The sequence below is a fragment of the Physella acuta genome, unplaced genomic scaffold (genome assembly GCF_028476545.2).
Source record: "Physella acuta isolate Inbredline_101_S28 unplaced genomic scaffold, ASM2847654v3 ptg000807l, whole genome shotgun sequence".
Classification (NCBI taxonomy): domain Eukaryota; kingdom Metazoa; phylum Mollusca; class Gastropoda; family Physidae; genus Physella; species Physella acuta.
The window spans coordinates 17,335-35,416 of NW_026732325.1; the positions used below are offsets into that span (position 1 = coordinate 17,335).

Below are 18,082 nucleotides of genomic sequence, written 5' to 3' on the forward strand. Positions count from 1 at the left end.
AAAGTACTAATAATATTCCGCACTATTATACACATTTTCTTTTGCGTTCACTTAGTGTGCAATTATTTTTTCTACAAGATTCTTCTATGCTATTTTAAAAAAGTTTAACTTAAGTAATTAAAAATCATGTCTATATCCCGAGTTGCTATCCTCCGTAGTGTTATATAAGAATATTCGAGAAAGTTTAGGGGAGATCACTCCCGGTTTTTTTCTTCGAGATTCTTCTATGCTATTTTTTAAAAAAAGTTTTAGTAATTAAAAATCATGTCTGTATCCCGAGTTGCCATCCTCCGTAGTGTTATATAAGAATATTCGATAAAGTTTAGGGGAGATCACTCCCGGTTTATTTTGTTTTGCTTTTGGTGTTATATGGTTAAATTAGAGAATGTGGGAAAGTCTCCCTCTGAGGGCGGATCTCTGAGAAAGCGTTTACGTTTGTGTTTAAGATTGAGTTTACGTAATTGAGTTTTGTGTTTGCGTTTGTTTGCGTTGGTGTTTTTACCGTGTGTTTGTATTGTGTTTGCGTTTTCATGTTGTGTAGCGCTTATGTGTGCATTGTATATATGCGTTTGCGTTTTGTTTGTGTTTGCTTTTGTATTTGCGTTTGCGCTGTGTTTGCATTTTTGTTTGAGTTTGCGTTCGTGTTTTCTTTGTGTTTGTACACAAATACATACACACACGGCCATTATTACAAAGCCCAGTTTTTACGACTCAATTACGCCGAAACACGACGAAATTTTGAAAGGTCATGTAATTTTTTAGCATGATTACAATACTTTCTCTATATTCTGAATACAAGAAAGTAAAAAACTCATATTAAAAGTCTGTAAGTGCGCAAATCAAATAATAGTGAAGCTAAGTTTGTTCCTTGGAGATCCGCCACTTAGTCTTAGATAAAATATATTTAATTTCTAATCTGTTCTCCTCGTGCATTAGAAGTGAACTTCTAATGCATGATGTCAGCCATTTGTGTTAAGTGGTCGAGGTTATTTAAGGGAGTTAAGAACCCTTACGTTGAGGTCCTACTTACCACTCGTAACTTAGCCTAGATAAATCTTCGTTGTTATTTATCTAGCCGGTCCCAAGCCCGGAAATAAAAAGAAGGAGGGATACAGTGGAGTAGGCAGGGAGAGCAGTGTTTTTTCCAGACTTTTTCTCCGGGGGGGGGGGTGCACTTGAAATTTTTGGGGGGCGGGGCGTTAGACTTTCTTTGGGGGGGGGGGGGGCGGACACTGTTAAAAGTATATATTTTCTATATAAATTATATAAATTTCATTTCGCTCGGGGGTGGGTACCACTTCCTGTTATTAGAAATCTCTCAAAAGTTGATACGGATCTACGATTTTGATAAAATACTTATATATGAAATTCCATCAACCTAGCTGTAACGGTACTCAAGTTATCGTGCTTACACACAGACAGACAGACACACACAGACATACGGACAAGATTACAAAATTATGTCTTTCCGTATCAGTGAGGTGTAAAACGTCGAGATTTGTAAAAATCTCGATTTTTTTTTTTGCACGATTGCAAGACTTTCTCTATACTTCGTATATACGAGAAAGTAAAAAAAAATTTCATAAAAAACGTTTTAATAACACTTTTTTATGTAATAATGCACTAAAAAGTAGAAAATAAATTATAGACTACTATTTAAATTACTATAAAGAAAAGCGTGGGTGTCTTCCTTAATATAAGTAAAGGTATCCAATAGATACTAAAGTGATCCACGCTTTTCTTTATAGTTATTTAAATAGTAGTCTATAATTTATTTTCTACTTTTTAGTGCATTATTACATAAAAGCTTGTTATTAAAACGTTTTTTATGAAAAAAAAATTTCAGTACTTTATATGTTTTATTTACAATAGAGTTACATGACTAAAAACCATTGCGCGCCTACTGAACGTGATGGCTCGCCTACTGAAGGTGATGGCGCAGCTATTGAACGTGATGACGCATGTGGTGTGGTTGGATAGACATGCCTATTGATTCGGTCCAAATTTTAATTAATTCATAAAAAATTAATTAGGCATCCAATTAAGTCAAATTTAATTTCAGATTGCATTGTCTTCATGTCTTGACCCACGTGCCAAATGTGAATCGTATCGGTCAAGTAGAAGTGTCCGAATTTTCACTCCAGCATTTCGATCTAGACAGACAGACTGACGACTGTCGACTGACGACAGAAGAAGCGAGTTAAATAAAAGCTTGTAAAAAAAGCGGCCCCTTCCCGAATTAAATTTTAAAGTGCATTTCCCCCCATCCAAACCTGACAACCGATGCCTACAGAATCCTGGAACATTTTACAACTTTGCAATATAGGCCTACAATGAAAACAAAACGTCCAAGCGAAAGAGTCAATTTAAATAAAGAAATTTTTTTAAATAAATCAAAGCACTAATGGGGTCATCAATAAATGACGTCACGCTTTTTTGACGATTTTTACCTACCCCTCCCCTCCGTTACACATCGTCACAAAAAGCCAGATCGAAATTGTAAAAAGCCATTTTGAAATAAGTACTTGCCTACAGAGGCGTAGCGACCCCTCCCGGCGCCCGGGGCGAACATTCAGTTTGGCGCCCCGCCAAATATATATATATATATATATATATATATATATATATATATATATATATATATATATATATATATATATATATATATATATATATATATATATATATATATTTATATGTGTGTGTGTGTGTGCGACAGTCTTGAAAAAAATTAATAGTTACGCTGTATGATTGTCGTTCCCTAAAACTTAACATCAATTAAATTCCCCTTAAGATGCATTATCCTTTAAAGATGATGATTAGTTATGTCAGAAAAAAAAATATTGTAGCGGTACTAATTCGTTTAGGACAGTCTTTTTATTTTTTATCTTTGGAACAGTCTCTTTTATGATATAGTATACGAGCCGACCAGCGGCATATCATACGCCGCTATTTAGTTGTTTTATTTTCTACTTTTCAGTAATTCATAATTTGTGAATTCGACAGTACCAATGCTGCCACTGAAAATATCTGCTTTAAAACACTATCAGTAGGTCCTTAAGGACGATACTACCCCCACCCTCCTTTCCCCCAACCCCTACCCTACACCCCCCCGTGAAAGCAGCCTCCTCTTAGTTACCTCCCCTAAGTTTAAAATCGTTTCAAACTAAATTATCTGCCCCTAATAGTCGTCACTAAACCCGGCTCTACGAATGTAAACATTTAGCGTGAACCAAAGCTCACCAGACCTTGTAGGGGTGGGGTGGTGGGGAGCGCTCTTAAAGCTTGTTTTCTAGTGTCTCCTAGAAGAGAATTATATATATATATAGATATTTGGATTATAAGTTTGTTAGATTAAGGTCATACAATTGACATACATTAGCAAATTATTGTTCACATTGGAATACGATATGGGTATTTCGTTGACTGGTTGATTGTATAATAAATCAAGCTAGAGGAAAAAACATTTCTTTTCTAAGTGTTAAAAGAGTTATCTAGTAACCGATCCAGTACAAATCCTGCGATTTTTGTTGGTGAAAAAGCGCCCCCCCCCCCCACTTCCCCACTATCTTGGACAAAAATGGTAGAGCTAATTTTAAACGTCACTAACTCTTGTTTTTATGTTACACAATGGTAAAACACGATTTAGTTCCATGGGCTCTTTTCTGGGTGATATGGGTTATTTATTCCTTAATTTTTCCGATTTTAGTCTTCGAAAAAGCGCCCCCCCCCCTCCATCTAGGAAAGCTGGAAAGCAGTTTTTCCGGTCACTGTTTCTTAAGGATATACCTTTTACAATTACTCAATCAACGTAGAAAACAGTTAAATCAGTATGCAAAGGCTCTCAGCCGTTAAATTTCTTTACTTTAACCGTTTAGAATTCAAAACTGCAGCTTAAAATGAGCTTGTAAATTTTTTTTCTACCCCTTTTGGCGCCCCCTTAGGGTCGGCGCCCGGGGCGGCCGCCCTCCCCTAGCTACGCCTCTGCTTGCCTAACACTGTAAAATAGATACGACAAGAAAATCATCATGTTGCTTTTGGACATGCAGTTTATTATTCGTATTGATAATTCTAAAACTACTATAAATTAAAATGCTGATTTACAATACATAATTTTCAATGGATTTTATTAGGGTAAATAAGATATACATAACAAAAGTTAAATTCACTGATAAAATCTGCTTGTTCATATCAGTGTTATCCCTAAGTAATTAGTCTGTTTTCATTTTACTGTAATTGATAACATTTTACTACAATTTTCAACATTTTTGCATTTGTTGTGCTAACTAGCTATGTTATTGCCATTGTTTTAAACCATCATTTGATGCGGACAAGAGCGTGTAGCTTTAATACACCAGTCTGTCAACTATTTTACACACTTACTAATCATGTTTAAAATATATGGTAATTATGTTTTAGATACATAATAATAATATGGCTACATAGTCTAATAGACCATTGAGTGATTGCGTGATGGGAATCCATGCACAAAGCCTGGGCCTGAAGTTGAGAAGAGCTAAATGTTGCCCACGTATCAGCCCCCCCCCCCCTCTCTCCACACGACTGAACGACCCAAGGGACATGTTATATAGGCTATATAACTTGGAATAAGCTGTGTGGCCGGAGCTGCCGAAAGGAAACCGGATACATACTAATTATGCTTTAAATTTAAATAGACCTACATACTAATTATGTTTTGAATAGGCTTACATAGTGTTTTAGACACGTACTAATTATGTTTGCTGAAATATCACATATAGATGCTAAAGTATCACATGATGTAACATTCCTGTTTTCTTAATGAATAACCACATTTTGTTTGCCATCAAAACCAAGCTTTTTCCTTTATCCTTAGTCATCAAACATGATGTTGCGTAGGAGGAAAGCAAACAGAGTTGTTATACCAACAATGTTAGTTCCTGTGGATTAAGGAAATTAGTCATTATCAAAAGATCTGAAGCCTTCATTCAGTGCTGAACAACATTTGTTACCAAAACAAATTTATTGAGAAAAACCTAACATGATTTCAGCCAGTTTAACGTTGAGAAAGACCTAACTAAATATATTTTTTTCCCCGACGAGTCAATCGAATCTAGGCAAACATTTAACACTAGCATTGTGATATTACCTTTGGTAAGTTGATTGTTTCCATTGCTTGAGAACTGAACGGAAATCGGGTTCCAGTTATCTGTTCGGGAAAATTTATGTTAGTGTTAGCTTTTTTCTTTTTTGTTCTTATTTCTAGTGATGGAAATAATTCCCTCCGACACTGGTTATGCGCCACCTAGGCCGTTAACTCCGATTTCAGCCTGCTTTATTATTTTGGATTTCCATAGCCTTTTTCCAACCAAGAACAAACTACAAGGCAGCAGTTGTTTGATTTTGGAGTTGTCTCTCCTAGATATCGAGCCTCATCTGCCCGAGGGCTCGAGACTTTTCGGTATTGTCCATTGATTCTGCATTGAAGAAAGTGATAATTTCACCTACAGTAGTTAGCGCCTCTTATATATAATTTTAAAATATTACATTATATTATGCAGTTACGTAAAAAATAAATCAACAAAGATTAGTTGTGATGTGTGTTGTTTTGTATTTTGTTTAATGCGATGTATAGTTAGAGTTATGTATTGCTAATGTAAGTTTATAAGTATATATATATATATATATATATATATATATATATATATATATATATATATATATATATATATATATATATATATATATATATATATATATATATATATATATATATATATATATATATATATATATATCGCTCCTCTTCTGTACTTGGTGCTCTTCCTAATCCGACTAGCTGCATGCGCATATTGTGCTACCCAAGGAAATTCGGAAGGAGTGACTTGGGTTAAAACAATTTTTAAAAATATTTTTAAGGTTTGTAATTTATAATTGTCATTAAGTCTCATAACATTCACTATTATCAGCAAAAAAAACTCAACATATAAACTTGTTAGATTAGCTGTACAGAATACTTCCTACTACCATACCCAACATTGCAGGTTTTCAGAGGCGTAGCGACCCTTCCCGGCGCCCGGGGACAAACTTTCGATTTGCACCCCCATCAAGATTTCGATTAGCACCCCCTCTCAAACTTTCGATTTGCACCCCCCTCAACCTTTCAATTTATTTTTCCAACCCATTTTGGCGCCCCTAAGGTCGGCGCCCGGGGACATAAGTCCCCCCCCCCCCTTCTCGCTACGCTACTGCAGGTTTTAAAAGATATATAACGCATATAGTTTATTAGTTACATTCACCTGGCTTGGTGGTTGAGTCAAATATATTGCTTGTAGAAACAATAGGGAAAGCCGCAGGCCATTTTCCATCCCAATTATTAGTCCCTATAATAGTGACCTGATACATTGCATCTTGGTTTGGATAGAATTCGATTAAGAGTGGGTTTTGTCCAGAGCATCTGCAAGCTGAGTTGAGATTTGCGCATGGTTGGCATAGAAACCTACTTGTAGCACACATCTGAAACATCACATTTTATCATCATCATCATCATCATTCAGGTGCACCCTTTGTGGTACATCGGTACGCAACCTCACGTAATAGTAAATTAACTACCCCCCCCCCCTCACGCATATCATCCTCTCATTCACGATATCAAACAATTTGTATTAAAATAAAATATACAACACATATGCGTTACAATAATCTTACGGTCTTCCAGTTAGATCCACTGTCAATAGAGGACTGAATAAAAATGTAAACACAGTTCCTAAACCTTGAGTCATCGGGCCCATTGAATGTGACGCTTCCAACGATCTTTCCAGTGTAACGACAACCTGGATCCTCACATTGTTTTTGAAAGCCATCAATCTTGGAGACCACTGATTTATTGCAGAGTACAGTACCTTTTATTAAAAAAAAAAACAGATACATTCAGTAAAGTTTAAAGGGTTGGATTGGTTGATTTGATCCCACTTATTTAGGTTGTTTTGATTGGAGATTGTTTTTATTATTTCAGTAATGAGATTGAATATATAAAACTTGGCACTGAGATGGATTGCTGATTAGTTCACTTGTCTAAACTGAGTACTCGATATATCTGCAGTATTTTATAATTTAGTTCTTTAAATAAAAATGCGGTATGAGTGAGTGAGATAGCAAACTGCGACGCATGTTGTTTGCCTCCCCCCCCCCCCCAACAAGGAAGAAGCATCACCATGACAACGTAAAATGGACGAAAAATGCGCATAACTAAGCTACAAGCAAACATTTTCCCCCCACAGTGATTATCGTCAAACAGCTACAAAACAGCACGTAAATATGGGTGAATGTATGCTAAAAAAATAATTTAACCATAAAACTTTTAAAGTTTTAAATGTACAGTTTTCTAAAATATAAACAGATTTTTTTTGGAAAAATAGGTTAAAAGCTGCATTAACAGTTATATTTATATATGGTTATAAACGGCTGAGCGAAGCCTAGCAAATAATAGCTAATGTTTATATATTTAATTGTATCTTATGGGGTTATTGCTCATCAGAAGAGGGGAAGTAAGCAACATGCAGGTTTCCGCTAAACGGCTTGACTATGATGCTTATTATATTTGCGTAACGAGCCATGATATCAAGGAATGGCAGTTAATGTGTAGATTAATTTTTAGAATCACGTCCTCTTGCTGTTTTGAGTGTTATGTTCTTTAATTATTCTTAAAACATTTTGTAAACAAAAGTACATATACACATTTGGACACACACACACACACACATACATATATATATATATATATATATATATATATATATATATATATATATATATATATATATATATATATATATATATATATATATATATATATATATATCAGTGGCGTAGCGGGGTCGGGTGTCACCCGGTGCGGCACTTAATGGTGTCACCCCCCCCCCCCCCCAGAGGCGTTGCGACCCTACCCGGGGACAAACTTTCAAGTTTTCGATTTGCACCTCCCCCCTTCAAACTTTCGATTTGCACCCCCCCCCTTAAGTTTCTCTCTATATATTTTGCTATTTTTTGCCATGGTGTCACCCCCCTAAATGGTGTCACCCGGTGCGGTCAGAGTTTCTTCCAGGCATCTCTTCGGGGGGGGGGGGGGCAAAGCCCCCCCGAAAAATTTTTACCGCCCCCCCGAACGAAATGAAATTTATATAATTTATATAGAAAATATATACTTTTAACAGTGTCCGCCCCCCCCCCCCCGAAGAAAGTTTACCGCCCCCCCCCCGAAGATTTCAAGTGCCCCCCCCCCCCCCGGAGAAAAAAGTCTGGAAGAAACACTGGGTGCGGTCCGTACCCCCCGCCCCCTCGCTACGCCCCTGATGTATATATATATATATATATATATATATATATATATATATATATATATATATATATATATATATATATATATATATATATATACTGCATAATGAATACCCTATCAGTACATACCCAAGAGACTGACAATATAGATAAGCATAAGTACTGAATTAACAATGTCCATTTTCTTGGTGCTGGGTGCTAACCTGAAAAAGATAATCATGGCATGTTGTTATTTGATCATCTGTTTAATTAATTCCATGCGCTTTCCTTTCCAACCACGCACACCCCATATATGGTTGTTCACACTTCCGTGACCATTTAACTGCGATTTCAACGGAAAGAAATCTCTGTGTAAGAATTGTTTTTCGTGCTATCGTTTACTTAAACCTTTGATTCTGTAATAAGCAACGGGTTAGAACTAAACTTGAGAAAGTAAGCCCTTTTTACCAGCAGACATTTTTAAAAACTCTTTACTCCTTATAGATCTAAATGTTAGGTTGTTTTATTAGGACGTTACTTCTAGATCTACATATAGATTTCTAGATCCAAAATCGTTTTATAAAAATTAAAGAACAAATAATTACTTTGAAATACATATAACAGCTAGCTAACATTTAAAGGTAATGGTCCTTAAGTTTACACATATCTTTTACTTTGTTTTCAAGTATAAAACTGATTAATGTTTTAATAATTTTTGACACATGCTTCCATCCTGCTTATGGTATTGAAGGCATCATTATGTTCACCATGTTCCGTACAGTAACAATTGCACTCAGTATTGTTTTGGGATTCCCGTTTTGAAAATGCATCAAATGTATAAAAAATTTTAAAATAAAAAACGTTTAATAACAAGCTTTTATATAATTATGCACTAAAAGGAGAAACAAGTTAATTAAAAAGTCTAGTGACATTTAAGCGCAATTTCCTTATGTTATCTAAAAATAGCTTTGTCGTAGCGTAAATCAAGAGCAGGGTTAGTAAAACCATTGGTTAGTTATTAAAACGTTTTTTATTAATTTTTTTTTCAGCATTTTACATGTTTTATTTACAATAGAGTAACATGACTAAAAACCATTGCGCGCCTACTGTACGTGATGACGCAGCCTTGAACGTGATGGCGCAGCTATTGAACGTGATGACGCGTGTGGTGTGGTTGGATAAATATGCCTACTAATTCGGTCCAAATTTTAATTAATTAAAAAAAAATTGTTGTGACCGAACGAAAGGATATTTTTGAAAACTTTCTTCGACAATATTGTTCTAAATTATGGCAGGAATCGATAGGTAAATGTTTCAAGTCGCTAAGTGGTCTGGTTGCCGAGATATGGGCCAAAAACTGCTTTTTTTTTCGAGTTTTTTTGGCTTTTCCGGGAAATCCATGAAAGAAACCCGGAATTTTTATGGCCTATGTTCATCCTCGTAATTTGCTTAACATAATTGCTTTTGGAACTAGTCATCGATATTGCTTCGTTGAGGAGGAGATACGACTTAAAGCTGCGGACACACATCCATCCATCCATCCATTCATTCATTCATACATCCAGAAATGACGGGTTAATAAACGCAATTCTCCAGAATGGAAATTGCGCTAAAAATAACGCACCACTATTTAAATTACTATGAACAAAAATGTGGGTTGTGCATTAAATTTTAGCTGCCTTTACTTTCCCAGACTTGGATTTAGCACCCATCAGATCTGGGAGGACGCAGGAACGTTCTTTCTACTAACTTAAACCCGGATTCGAACTCGAGATTTTCTGGTTAGCAGTCCAGTGCTCTACCGCTATATATATATATATATATATATATATATATATATATATATATATATATATATATATATATATATATATATATATATATATATATATAAGGTCGAAATTATAATAATGACATAGTAGTGTTTGTGCAACATTGAAAAAATAGATACGAACAACACCCAGCTACTTTTTGACATGCAATTTATTATTCTTTTATTGATAATTATTAATCTATCACAGAAAAAAAATGATAATTAACATACGTATGCCCGATTATTGTAAATAATTTACATAACAAAAAGTAAATAACTGCTTGTTTTTAAATGCTTGTGTGGTTTGAGTGTCTTGTGTTTATTTATATTGTACATTATTTATAAGTTATAACACGAGTACACATTCTGCCGTTGTTTAAGTTTAAAACATCTTCTGATGTGGAACAGTGTGTAGCTTTAAAGCAACAATCAATCTAGTGTCTCAGATAGGCCTACATACTAATTATATATCCTAAATTATATTTGAACGCTAAACACTGGGCATAAAATTGAATCAATGTTTCATATTGTCACATTTTGTTTCATAACAAAGCCAAGATTGTTCCTTTATCCTTTATGTGAAACAAATCCTTATTCATCAAACATGATCTTGCGTAGGAGGTAAGCAAACAGGGTTGTTATACCAACGATGTTAGTTCCTGTGGATTGTGTACATAATTTATTCTAACGTATTTAGGCTACACGGAACTAAGATAAGATAGAAAACATAACATAAGCATTCACACATTCCTAAACCACATTTGTTATCAAACAAACCTCAAAGATTAAGATAATTTTTATCGACGTGATTGTGTTACCTAGCGGTAGTGAGCTAGACTGCTAACCTGGAAGTCTCGAGTTCGAATCCGGGTTCAGTGAGTCCACCCATCTTTGATGGGTGCCTAACTCACGTTAATGGAAACAAAGGCGACTGGGCATAGTGCTGACCCCATTATCCCATTGTACGCTGAGGTAATTGAAATAGATGAACTCTACTTCATCTACAACGTTAAGAAAATTGTTTATAATTACAAAGTAACCGAAATATGCGGGGCATCCATGACGTCACACTAATAGGTACTTAAGAGGGGGGGGGGGGGTGGCGGACCTCAGTCAATGAATCAGGGAACAGAGTTTCTTCCAGGCACCTCTTCGGGGGGGGGGGGGCTTAGCTCCCCCCCCCCCCCCCCCCGAAAAAATTTTACCGCTCCCCCGAACGAAATGAAATTTATATAATTTATATAGAAAATATATACTTATATAAGTGTCCGCCCCCCAGAAGAAAGTCTACCGCCCCCCCCCCCCCCCCCCCGAAAATTTCAAGTGCCCCCCCCCCGGAAAAAAAGTCTGGAAGAAACACTGTCAGGGAAACTATTGTCTGATTGGATGAAACGAAATATACAATTCTTAAATAAACACACACCCGTCTTTTCGGCGCAACATAATTGGCTATCTTAAAAAATATAAAATATTATAAAATCAAACTTCTGCTTGACCGCTGTCTGGCTCTGTCATAATTTAACAAGGCACAGACCGGAAACACAGCCATATTTAGCTATGGTACTTCAGCACGTGTTTCCGGTTCAGTCCATTATCCAAACTTTGAATATCAGCGCTGTTATGATACCTCCAGTAAGTGGACTGTTTCCATTTGTGAATTGACCAGCTTTCTTTTCAACAGCAGTGAGATCTATATTTTCGGGACCATGAACGAAAATCGGATTCCAGTTATCTGTTTGAGAAGAATATTAAAATTGTAGGCAATTATAAAAAATTATAATTAAACAAATAAAGAGAAAATAAAACAAATATCTAGCAGTATATACCCGGGTATCAGATGAAATGGAAGGAAATGGTTGAGGCCTATGTTCCATAAGGAGCAAAGAGGTCTAAGCCAAGTAAGTCATATACCCGCGTATATCCGCTACAAAGTGAAAGAGAGGGGAGAAGGGGTTGATTTATAGAACAAGGCTAAAAAATGACATGGAAATGTAATCATTGAAAGGATTTATAACTTTAATAATAAACGTAATAAACGTATAACTTGACTGGCACATATGTAGCTACATGTTTTTATTTCCTGTATTGAACTATTAAGCCTGTAAGACCCGCTAACGTCAATTTAGAAAAGCTTGGTGGAGCATAGTTAACGAAGAAAACGGCCGTTTTTAGCCACAGGGCCTTTAAAAGATGTGGTAAGGTCGTTTTTGAAAAGATTTATGGTAATTTGGAAGGGGAAGTCACTCGCATTTTCCTCTAATTGTTTTCTTTAAAAACATTTTAATTTTTTATGTTTTATTCTTGACATTAACTTTCATTGTTTACATTATTTTCGCACATACCTCCTAATTGTGTTAAATATATATTTGAAATCATGTTCTTAAATTAGCAAGACCGATCACTCTTTACCACCTGTGCTTCCCGTCTAAAAAGTTATCTACCTTTAAATAGTTTACTAGAGTTACATTCACCTGGCTTGGTGGTTGCGTCAAATATATTGCTGGACAAATCCTTTATCAAAGTAAAGTTCCTAATTGGCTGTCCAGGTCCACTATACTTTAAAGTCGCGAAGATATCGATTCGATATTGTGAATCTTGGTATGGATAGAATTCAACGGAGACTGGGTTGAACCCAGAGCAGTTGCAGGCAGACTGGCGACGGCTACAACTGTCAGATGGGCAGATAACCATCATACACAACTGGAAGATAAAATTAACCAAGACATAATGCCAACAACTGGAACATAAAATTAACCAAGACATAATGCCAACAATTGGAACATAAAATTAACCAAGACATAATGCCAACAACTGGAAGATAAAATTAAATAAGACATAATGCCAACAACTGGAACATAAAATTAACCAAGACATAATGCCAACAACTGGAACATAAAATTAACCAAGACATAATGTCAACAACTGGAACATAAAATTAACCAAGACATAATGCCAACAACTGGAACATAAAATTAACCAAGACATAATGCCAACAACTGGAACATAAAATTAACCAAGACATAATGCCAACAACTGGAACATAAAATTAACCAAGACATAATGCCAACAACTGGAAGATAAAATTAACCAGGACATAATGCCAACAACTTTGAAGCCAATGTGAATAACTGTAATAAGTTCAAATTGTAAAAAAAAAGTAGCCTCCCCTAACAAAAACTGCAAATTAAGAACCCCCCCCCCCCCCACCCCCTCCTCCCCCAATGACATTTTAAAAATTGCTACACGTCTGGTTTATTTGGAGCCGTGTCCGTTTGTTAAAGACCTGATAAAACCGATTCAATATACAATTAGCTTATAATGTAGATTTAAATCGATTTTTTTTCGGAATATTTTGATCTGTTACTTTTAAACGCGAGACTCTAGTCAAAGTCTCTAACGTGACACTCAATGTCTACACGCACACTCTTTAATCTCTAACGTGAGATCCATGTCTAGACTCTAACGTGACACATATGTCTACAACCTCTCTAACGTGACACCTATGTCTACAATCTCTCTAACGTGACACATATGTCTACAATCTCTCTAACGTGGCACCTATGTCTTCAACCTCTCTAACGTGACACCTATGCCTACACTCTCTCTAACGTGACACCTATGCCTACACTCTCTCTGCCGTGACACCTATGCCTACACTCTCTCTAACGTGACACCTATGTCTACAACCCCTCTAACGTGACACCTATGTCTACAACCTCTCTAACGTGACACTCATGTCTACAACCTCTCTAATATATATATATATATATATATATATATATATATATATATATATATATATATATATATATATATATATATATATATACTTAAAACGTTTGCATTTTTAAATTATCCTAGCTGTTCATTTCATAACAAGATCGGCAACAGCTATTTTGCGTTCTTTAAATATTTTAGTTTTTCAAAACAAAAGCCCAGTTTGACGGCCTGGTAGCTTATCCCTAACATTAGCCCATGGCCAGGATCTACTTACAACATTCCATTTTGATGCTTTTACTCCTGAATTTCTGGACCGAACCACCAACAGAACGCAATCGTCTAACATCTTTAGATATTCTTCCTTGAATCTGACGCTTCCAACAATCTTTCCAGTGTAACGGCAACCTGGTTCTTCACATTCTTTTTGAAAGCCACCAATCATAGAGCCCAAAGATCGATCGCAGATAACAGTACCTTTTATGATACATTTAGGTTTATCAAAGTTTAAACGGCGGGTATGTTTGCTTCGATCCCACTTATTTAAGTTGTTTTGATTGGAGATGGTTTTGATTATTTCAGACTGAATATATAAAGCTTGGCACTGAGATGGATTATAACAATAACTGACACGTTCACTAGTCTAAACTGTGTGCTCGATATATCTACAGTATATCATAATTTAGACAAGTTCTTAAAATATAAATGCGATATGAGTGAGATAGCGAACTGCGGTGTATGTTGTTTGTCCCCATCCCCCTTAAACTGTCTGAAAGCAAAATTTGACCAAAGGCTGTATGCTCTCGACAGCACTATAAAATATTAAAGATGCATATACTTTTGATACACTGTAAACAGTATAAGTCACTAAATATGTAAACAAGTTTATTACTAAGTTAAATAAGCACTAAAATAAAACATTGAATTGGCTATTTGGATATATTAAAAAGCAATTTTTTTTACATATAAATTAAAACATTGATTGATTATACAATCAAAATTTGAGTTATCTTTTGCAAATATTTTATATTAATACTATCCACAGTTAACAATAGTAATGTATAATACTTATAAACGTAAAAGTTTATAATTGATTGTAGGCATTTTTGTATTTCGGGGGCGGGGGGCGAGGGGTCAACGTAGAGATGCCTGAAAGAAACTCTGTTTGACATCAATATTAGGCCAAACAACAAGGCTCGCCAAGGTTAGGTCTAGCCTCATGCTTTCTTCATGGCTGCTCTGCGTGTAATGGAATACATATAATAAACACCCTTTCGTTACGGGACAGGGCATTACCCCCCCCCCCCCGGACAGCGCCCTCCCCGAGGTTAGGTTTAGTATTAGGGCCAGGGTTAGGCTTAAACCAGTGTCTAGGGTTAGGGTTTGGTGAGGATTTAAGCTAAGGTGAATGTATATGTTTAGGCTTTTTCTTAAGGTTAGGATTAAGGTAATATATAGGTACAGCGTTGGAGTTAGAGTCAGGATTCTTGAACTTGGGGGAGGGGTACTTCCCCAGGGGTGTAATTGACATGGGGTAATTACTCCGGGGGTAATGTCGGGGATGTCGGGGGAGGTAAGTGACGGGGGAGGAGGTAATATCCTAGACCCATCGTTACATACCTAAGCAAATGACAATAAAGAGCAACGTCAACATTGAATTAACGATGTCCATTTTTCTTAGTGTTGGCCGCTAACCTGAAAAACACGGAAAGCAATACTTAAGTAACTAAATGACACCAATATTATTAGAGCATCTGTTGAATGTATTCAGTTGGTGTCCATATAATAGGCCCACACAGCCTTGAGTGGACTAACTGTGTCCAAGAGGCCCAGATTGAAATTTTCATCGTGCATCTTTTCTCCATCAAAGCCTGAAGGATTGGTGAAATATAATTTTTTTTAAACAAATCAAAACTTTATGGAACTATCACAGCGCCTTTCCTGCGCGCATACAGAGATTTATTCCCGGGGAACCACCGGTATTTTCCCGGTAGACCGGCGGGGCCTGTCCACTCCTCCACACAGGTGATGTACCTAATGGAGAGATGTAAATAAAATTATACAACATAGCACTGTGTCGCAGAAGCTGCCGAAACGAAACTAGAGTAGGTTAAGGCAGAGCACCACACCTATTTGATTTCGGAGTTTTCTCCCCTGGGTGTTTAGGCGTACTAGGTAAAGAATCACATCGCACACGGTACTTTTCGGGTTAGCAACCATGCGCTTTCCTGCCAGACAGAGTTTCTTCCAGGCATCTCCGAAATTTTTTTACCGCCACCCCCCCCCCCCCCCCCCCCGAACGAAATGAAATTTATATAATTTATATAGAAAATATATACTTTTAACAGTGTCCGCCCCCCCCCCCCGAAGAAAGTTTACCGTCCCCCCCCCCCCCCCCCCGAAAAATTTCAAGTGCCTCCCCGGAGAAAAAAGTCTGGAAGAAACACTGCTGCCCGACCGCATATCTCTGTGTAATATCGTTTTGTTATAATTCAGTTTCTTAATAACTATTGTTCATGTAAGCAGCGTTGTCTCTTGGTTAAAATTGGGAACGTACGTTATTTTACTTTTTGACCTATGTCACTATGTATGAATGCATGAGTAAAATGGCTTTTATTATAATAATAATGTTTTCTATATTTCTTCTAGATCTAGATATATCTACACACTGAATCTTTTAGTTATAATAATAACACTTATTTGAAATTATTTACTTTTTTCTCAGGTTCGAAGGTGATTGGTGTTTTAAATTAAATAAAAAGCTTCATTCTCCTTGGATTCTGAAGCCATCATTTCTCCACCCTTTCCCGTATACTAAAAGTTGCACTCAGTGTTGTTTGGGGATTCCCGTTTTTATTTTGGATATGCATAAATGCATACACCAAGGTTAAGAACAAAAATTCTTCAAATGCAAATGAACCACTATCGTGTGCATTTTGTACTACCGTGTTCTCTTATCCTGAAAAGTCTATGTAATCATACTAATTTAAAAAAAATGTTTTAAAAAATATGGCAAGCGATAAAGTTATAGTTACATTTGTAAAAATTAAAGCCGTTTGGGAACCTTAAATTACACTCATTTTTATATTTTTGTATCGAATATAAGCCGTTGAAAAGCCGTTTAGAATTATTTTATCAATTCAAATATTTTCAAAAACTGCCCTCGACCTCTCCTTGAAGTCAACCGGAAAGGCCAGGGAGAGTAAAACAATAAAAGTCAGAACAATTGTTTTCAATGATAAAATAAATACATAAAAACGTTTATAATTACAAGCTTTTATAAATGCACTAAAATACACAATAGTGATCTATGGTGTATAGCGTAGTATTGTATTTATATTAATTGGTTTGTATATTTAGAATTTGTGATGAGGTTGTCGCAATCCGTATGCTTGCTGACAGTGTTTCTTCCAGACTTTTTTCTCCGGGGGGGCACTTGAAATTTTCGGGGGGGGGGGGGGGGGCGGTAGACTTTCTTCGGGGGGGGGGGCGGACACTGTTAAAAGTATATATTTTCTATATAAATTATATAAATTTAATTTCGTTCGGGGGGGGGGGGGGGGGCGGTAAAAAAATTTCGGGGGGCTACGTCCCCCCGAAGAGATGCCTGGAAGAAACTCTGCTTGCTGATTTGATTTTTTTTTCCTAAGACAAAAGATTTTGTTTTTAAGGAAATCCCACTCCCATTCTACAATTCTTAACATTTAGCGTGAACCACAGCTCACCAAACCATGTGGGGGTGGTAGGGATATGCTTACAGAGGAAGAGATGGGGCTGCTAGGCGCGCTTACAGCTTGGTGTTTTCTAGGGTATCCAAGAAGAGAAATATATATATAGAAGATATAAGACAACGGGGGAGGGCAACTCCAGATATAGACATTATTTGTGATCAATTTTTAATTTCTTCCATTCTTAAAAATGTGATAGAACATGGTAGAACAAAGAATTGCGCATCAAGTGAACACCAAACAATGTGTGTATAATAGTGCGAAGTATGAGTTTTTCGAGAAATCGGATATAGCATAAATTACTACTGCCGGTACACGGAAATAAGTTAAAATTTGACAGAAACAAGTTATAAGCTTTTGAAAAACCTTAAGTAGAATAAGTTCCACTTTCGGTAACTGAAAAAGTTGATACAAATTTTATATAGTACTTATTTATGAAATTTAATAACCTAGCTGTAATGGTATTCAAGTTATCGTGTTCACAGACATACACAACCCAGTTTTTCCTACCAAAATTTCAATAAATCTG

At 36.2% G+C, this 18,082-nt stretch overlaps 2 protein-coding genes across 3 annotated transcripts; both read right to left on the minus strand.

The window, feature by feature from the left end:
- Positions 1-4,032: 4,032 nt before the first annotated feature.
- On the minus strand, positions 4,033-9,033 carry LOC131951324 (uncharacterized). Of its 2 annotated transcripts, none has more exons than XM_059313678.1 (6): positions 8,970-9,033; positions 8,446-8,519; positions 6,688-6,881; positions 6,279-6,495; positions 5,129-5,188; positions 4,033-4,919 (listed from the first exon to the last, which is right to left on the minus strand). In XM_059313678.1, exons 2-6 carry the CDS (start codon positions 8,495-8,497, stop codon positions 4,852-4,854), a joined length of 591 nt encoding a protein of 196 aa, XP_059169661.1. In that variant the 5' UTR covers positions 8,498-8,519; positions 8,970-9,033; the 3' UTR covers positions 4,033-4,851. The 2 variants fall into 2 exon arrangements, with proteins under 2 accessions (XP_059169661.1, XP_059169662.1); XM_059313679.1 differs by lacking the exon at positions 8,970-9,033 and adding an exon at positions 8,901-8,941.
- A 1,244-nt stretch (positions 9,034-10,277) lies between these two features.
- Positions 10,278-16,625, minus strand: LOC131951322 (uncharacterized). Its single transcript, XM_059313676.1, has 6 exons — positions 16,540-16,625; positions 15,446-15,520; positions 14,103-14,302; positions 12,580-12,808; positions 11,736-11,840; positions 10,278-10,767 (listed from the first exon to the last, which is right to left on the minus strand). Exons 2-6 carry the CDS (start codon positions 15,495-15,497, stop codon positions 10,700-10,702), a joined length of 654 nt encoding a protein of 217 aa, XP_059169659.1. The 5' UTR covers positions 15,498-15,520; positions 16,540-16,625; the 3' UTR covers positions 10,278-10,699.
- Between the last annotated feature and the right edge of the window lie 1,457 nt (positions 16,626-18,082).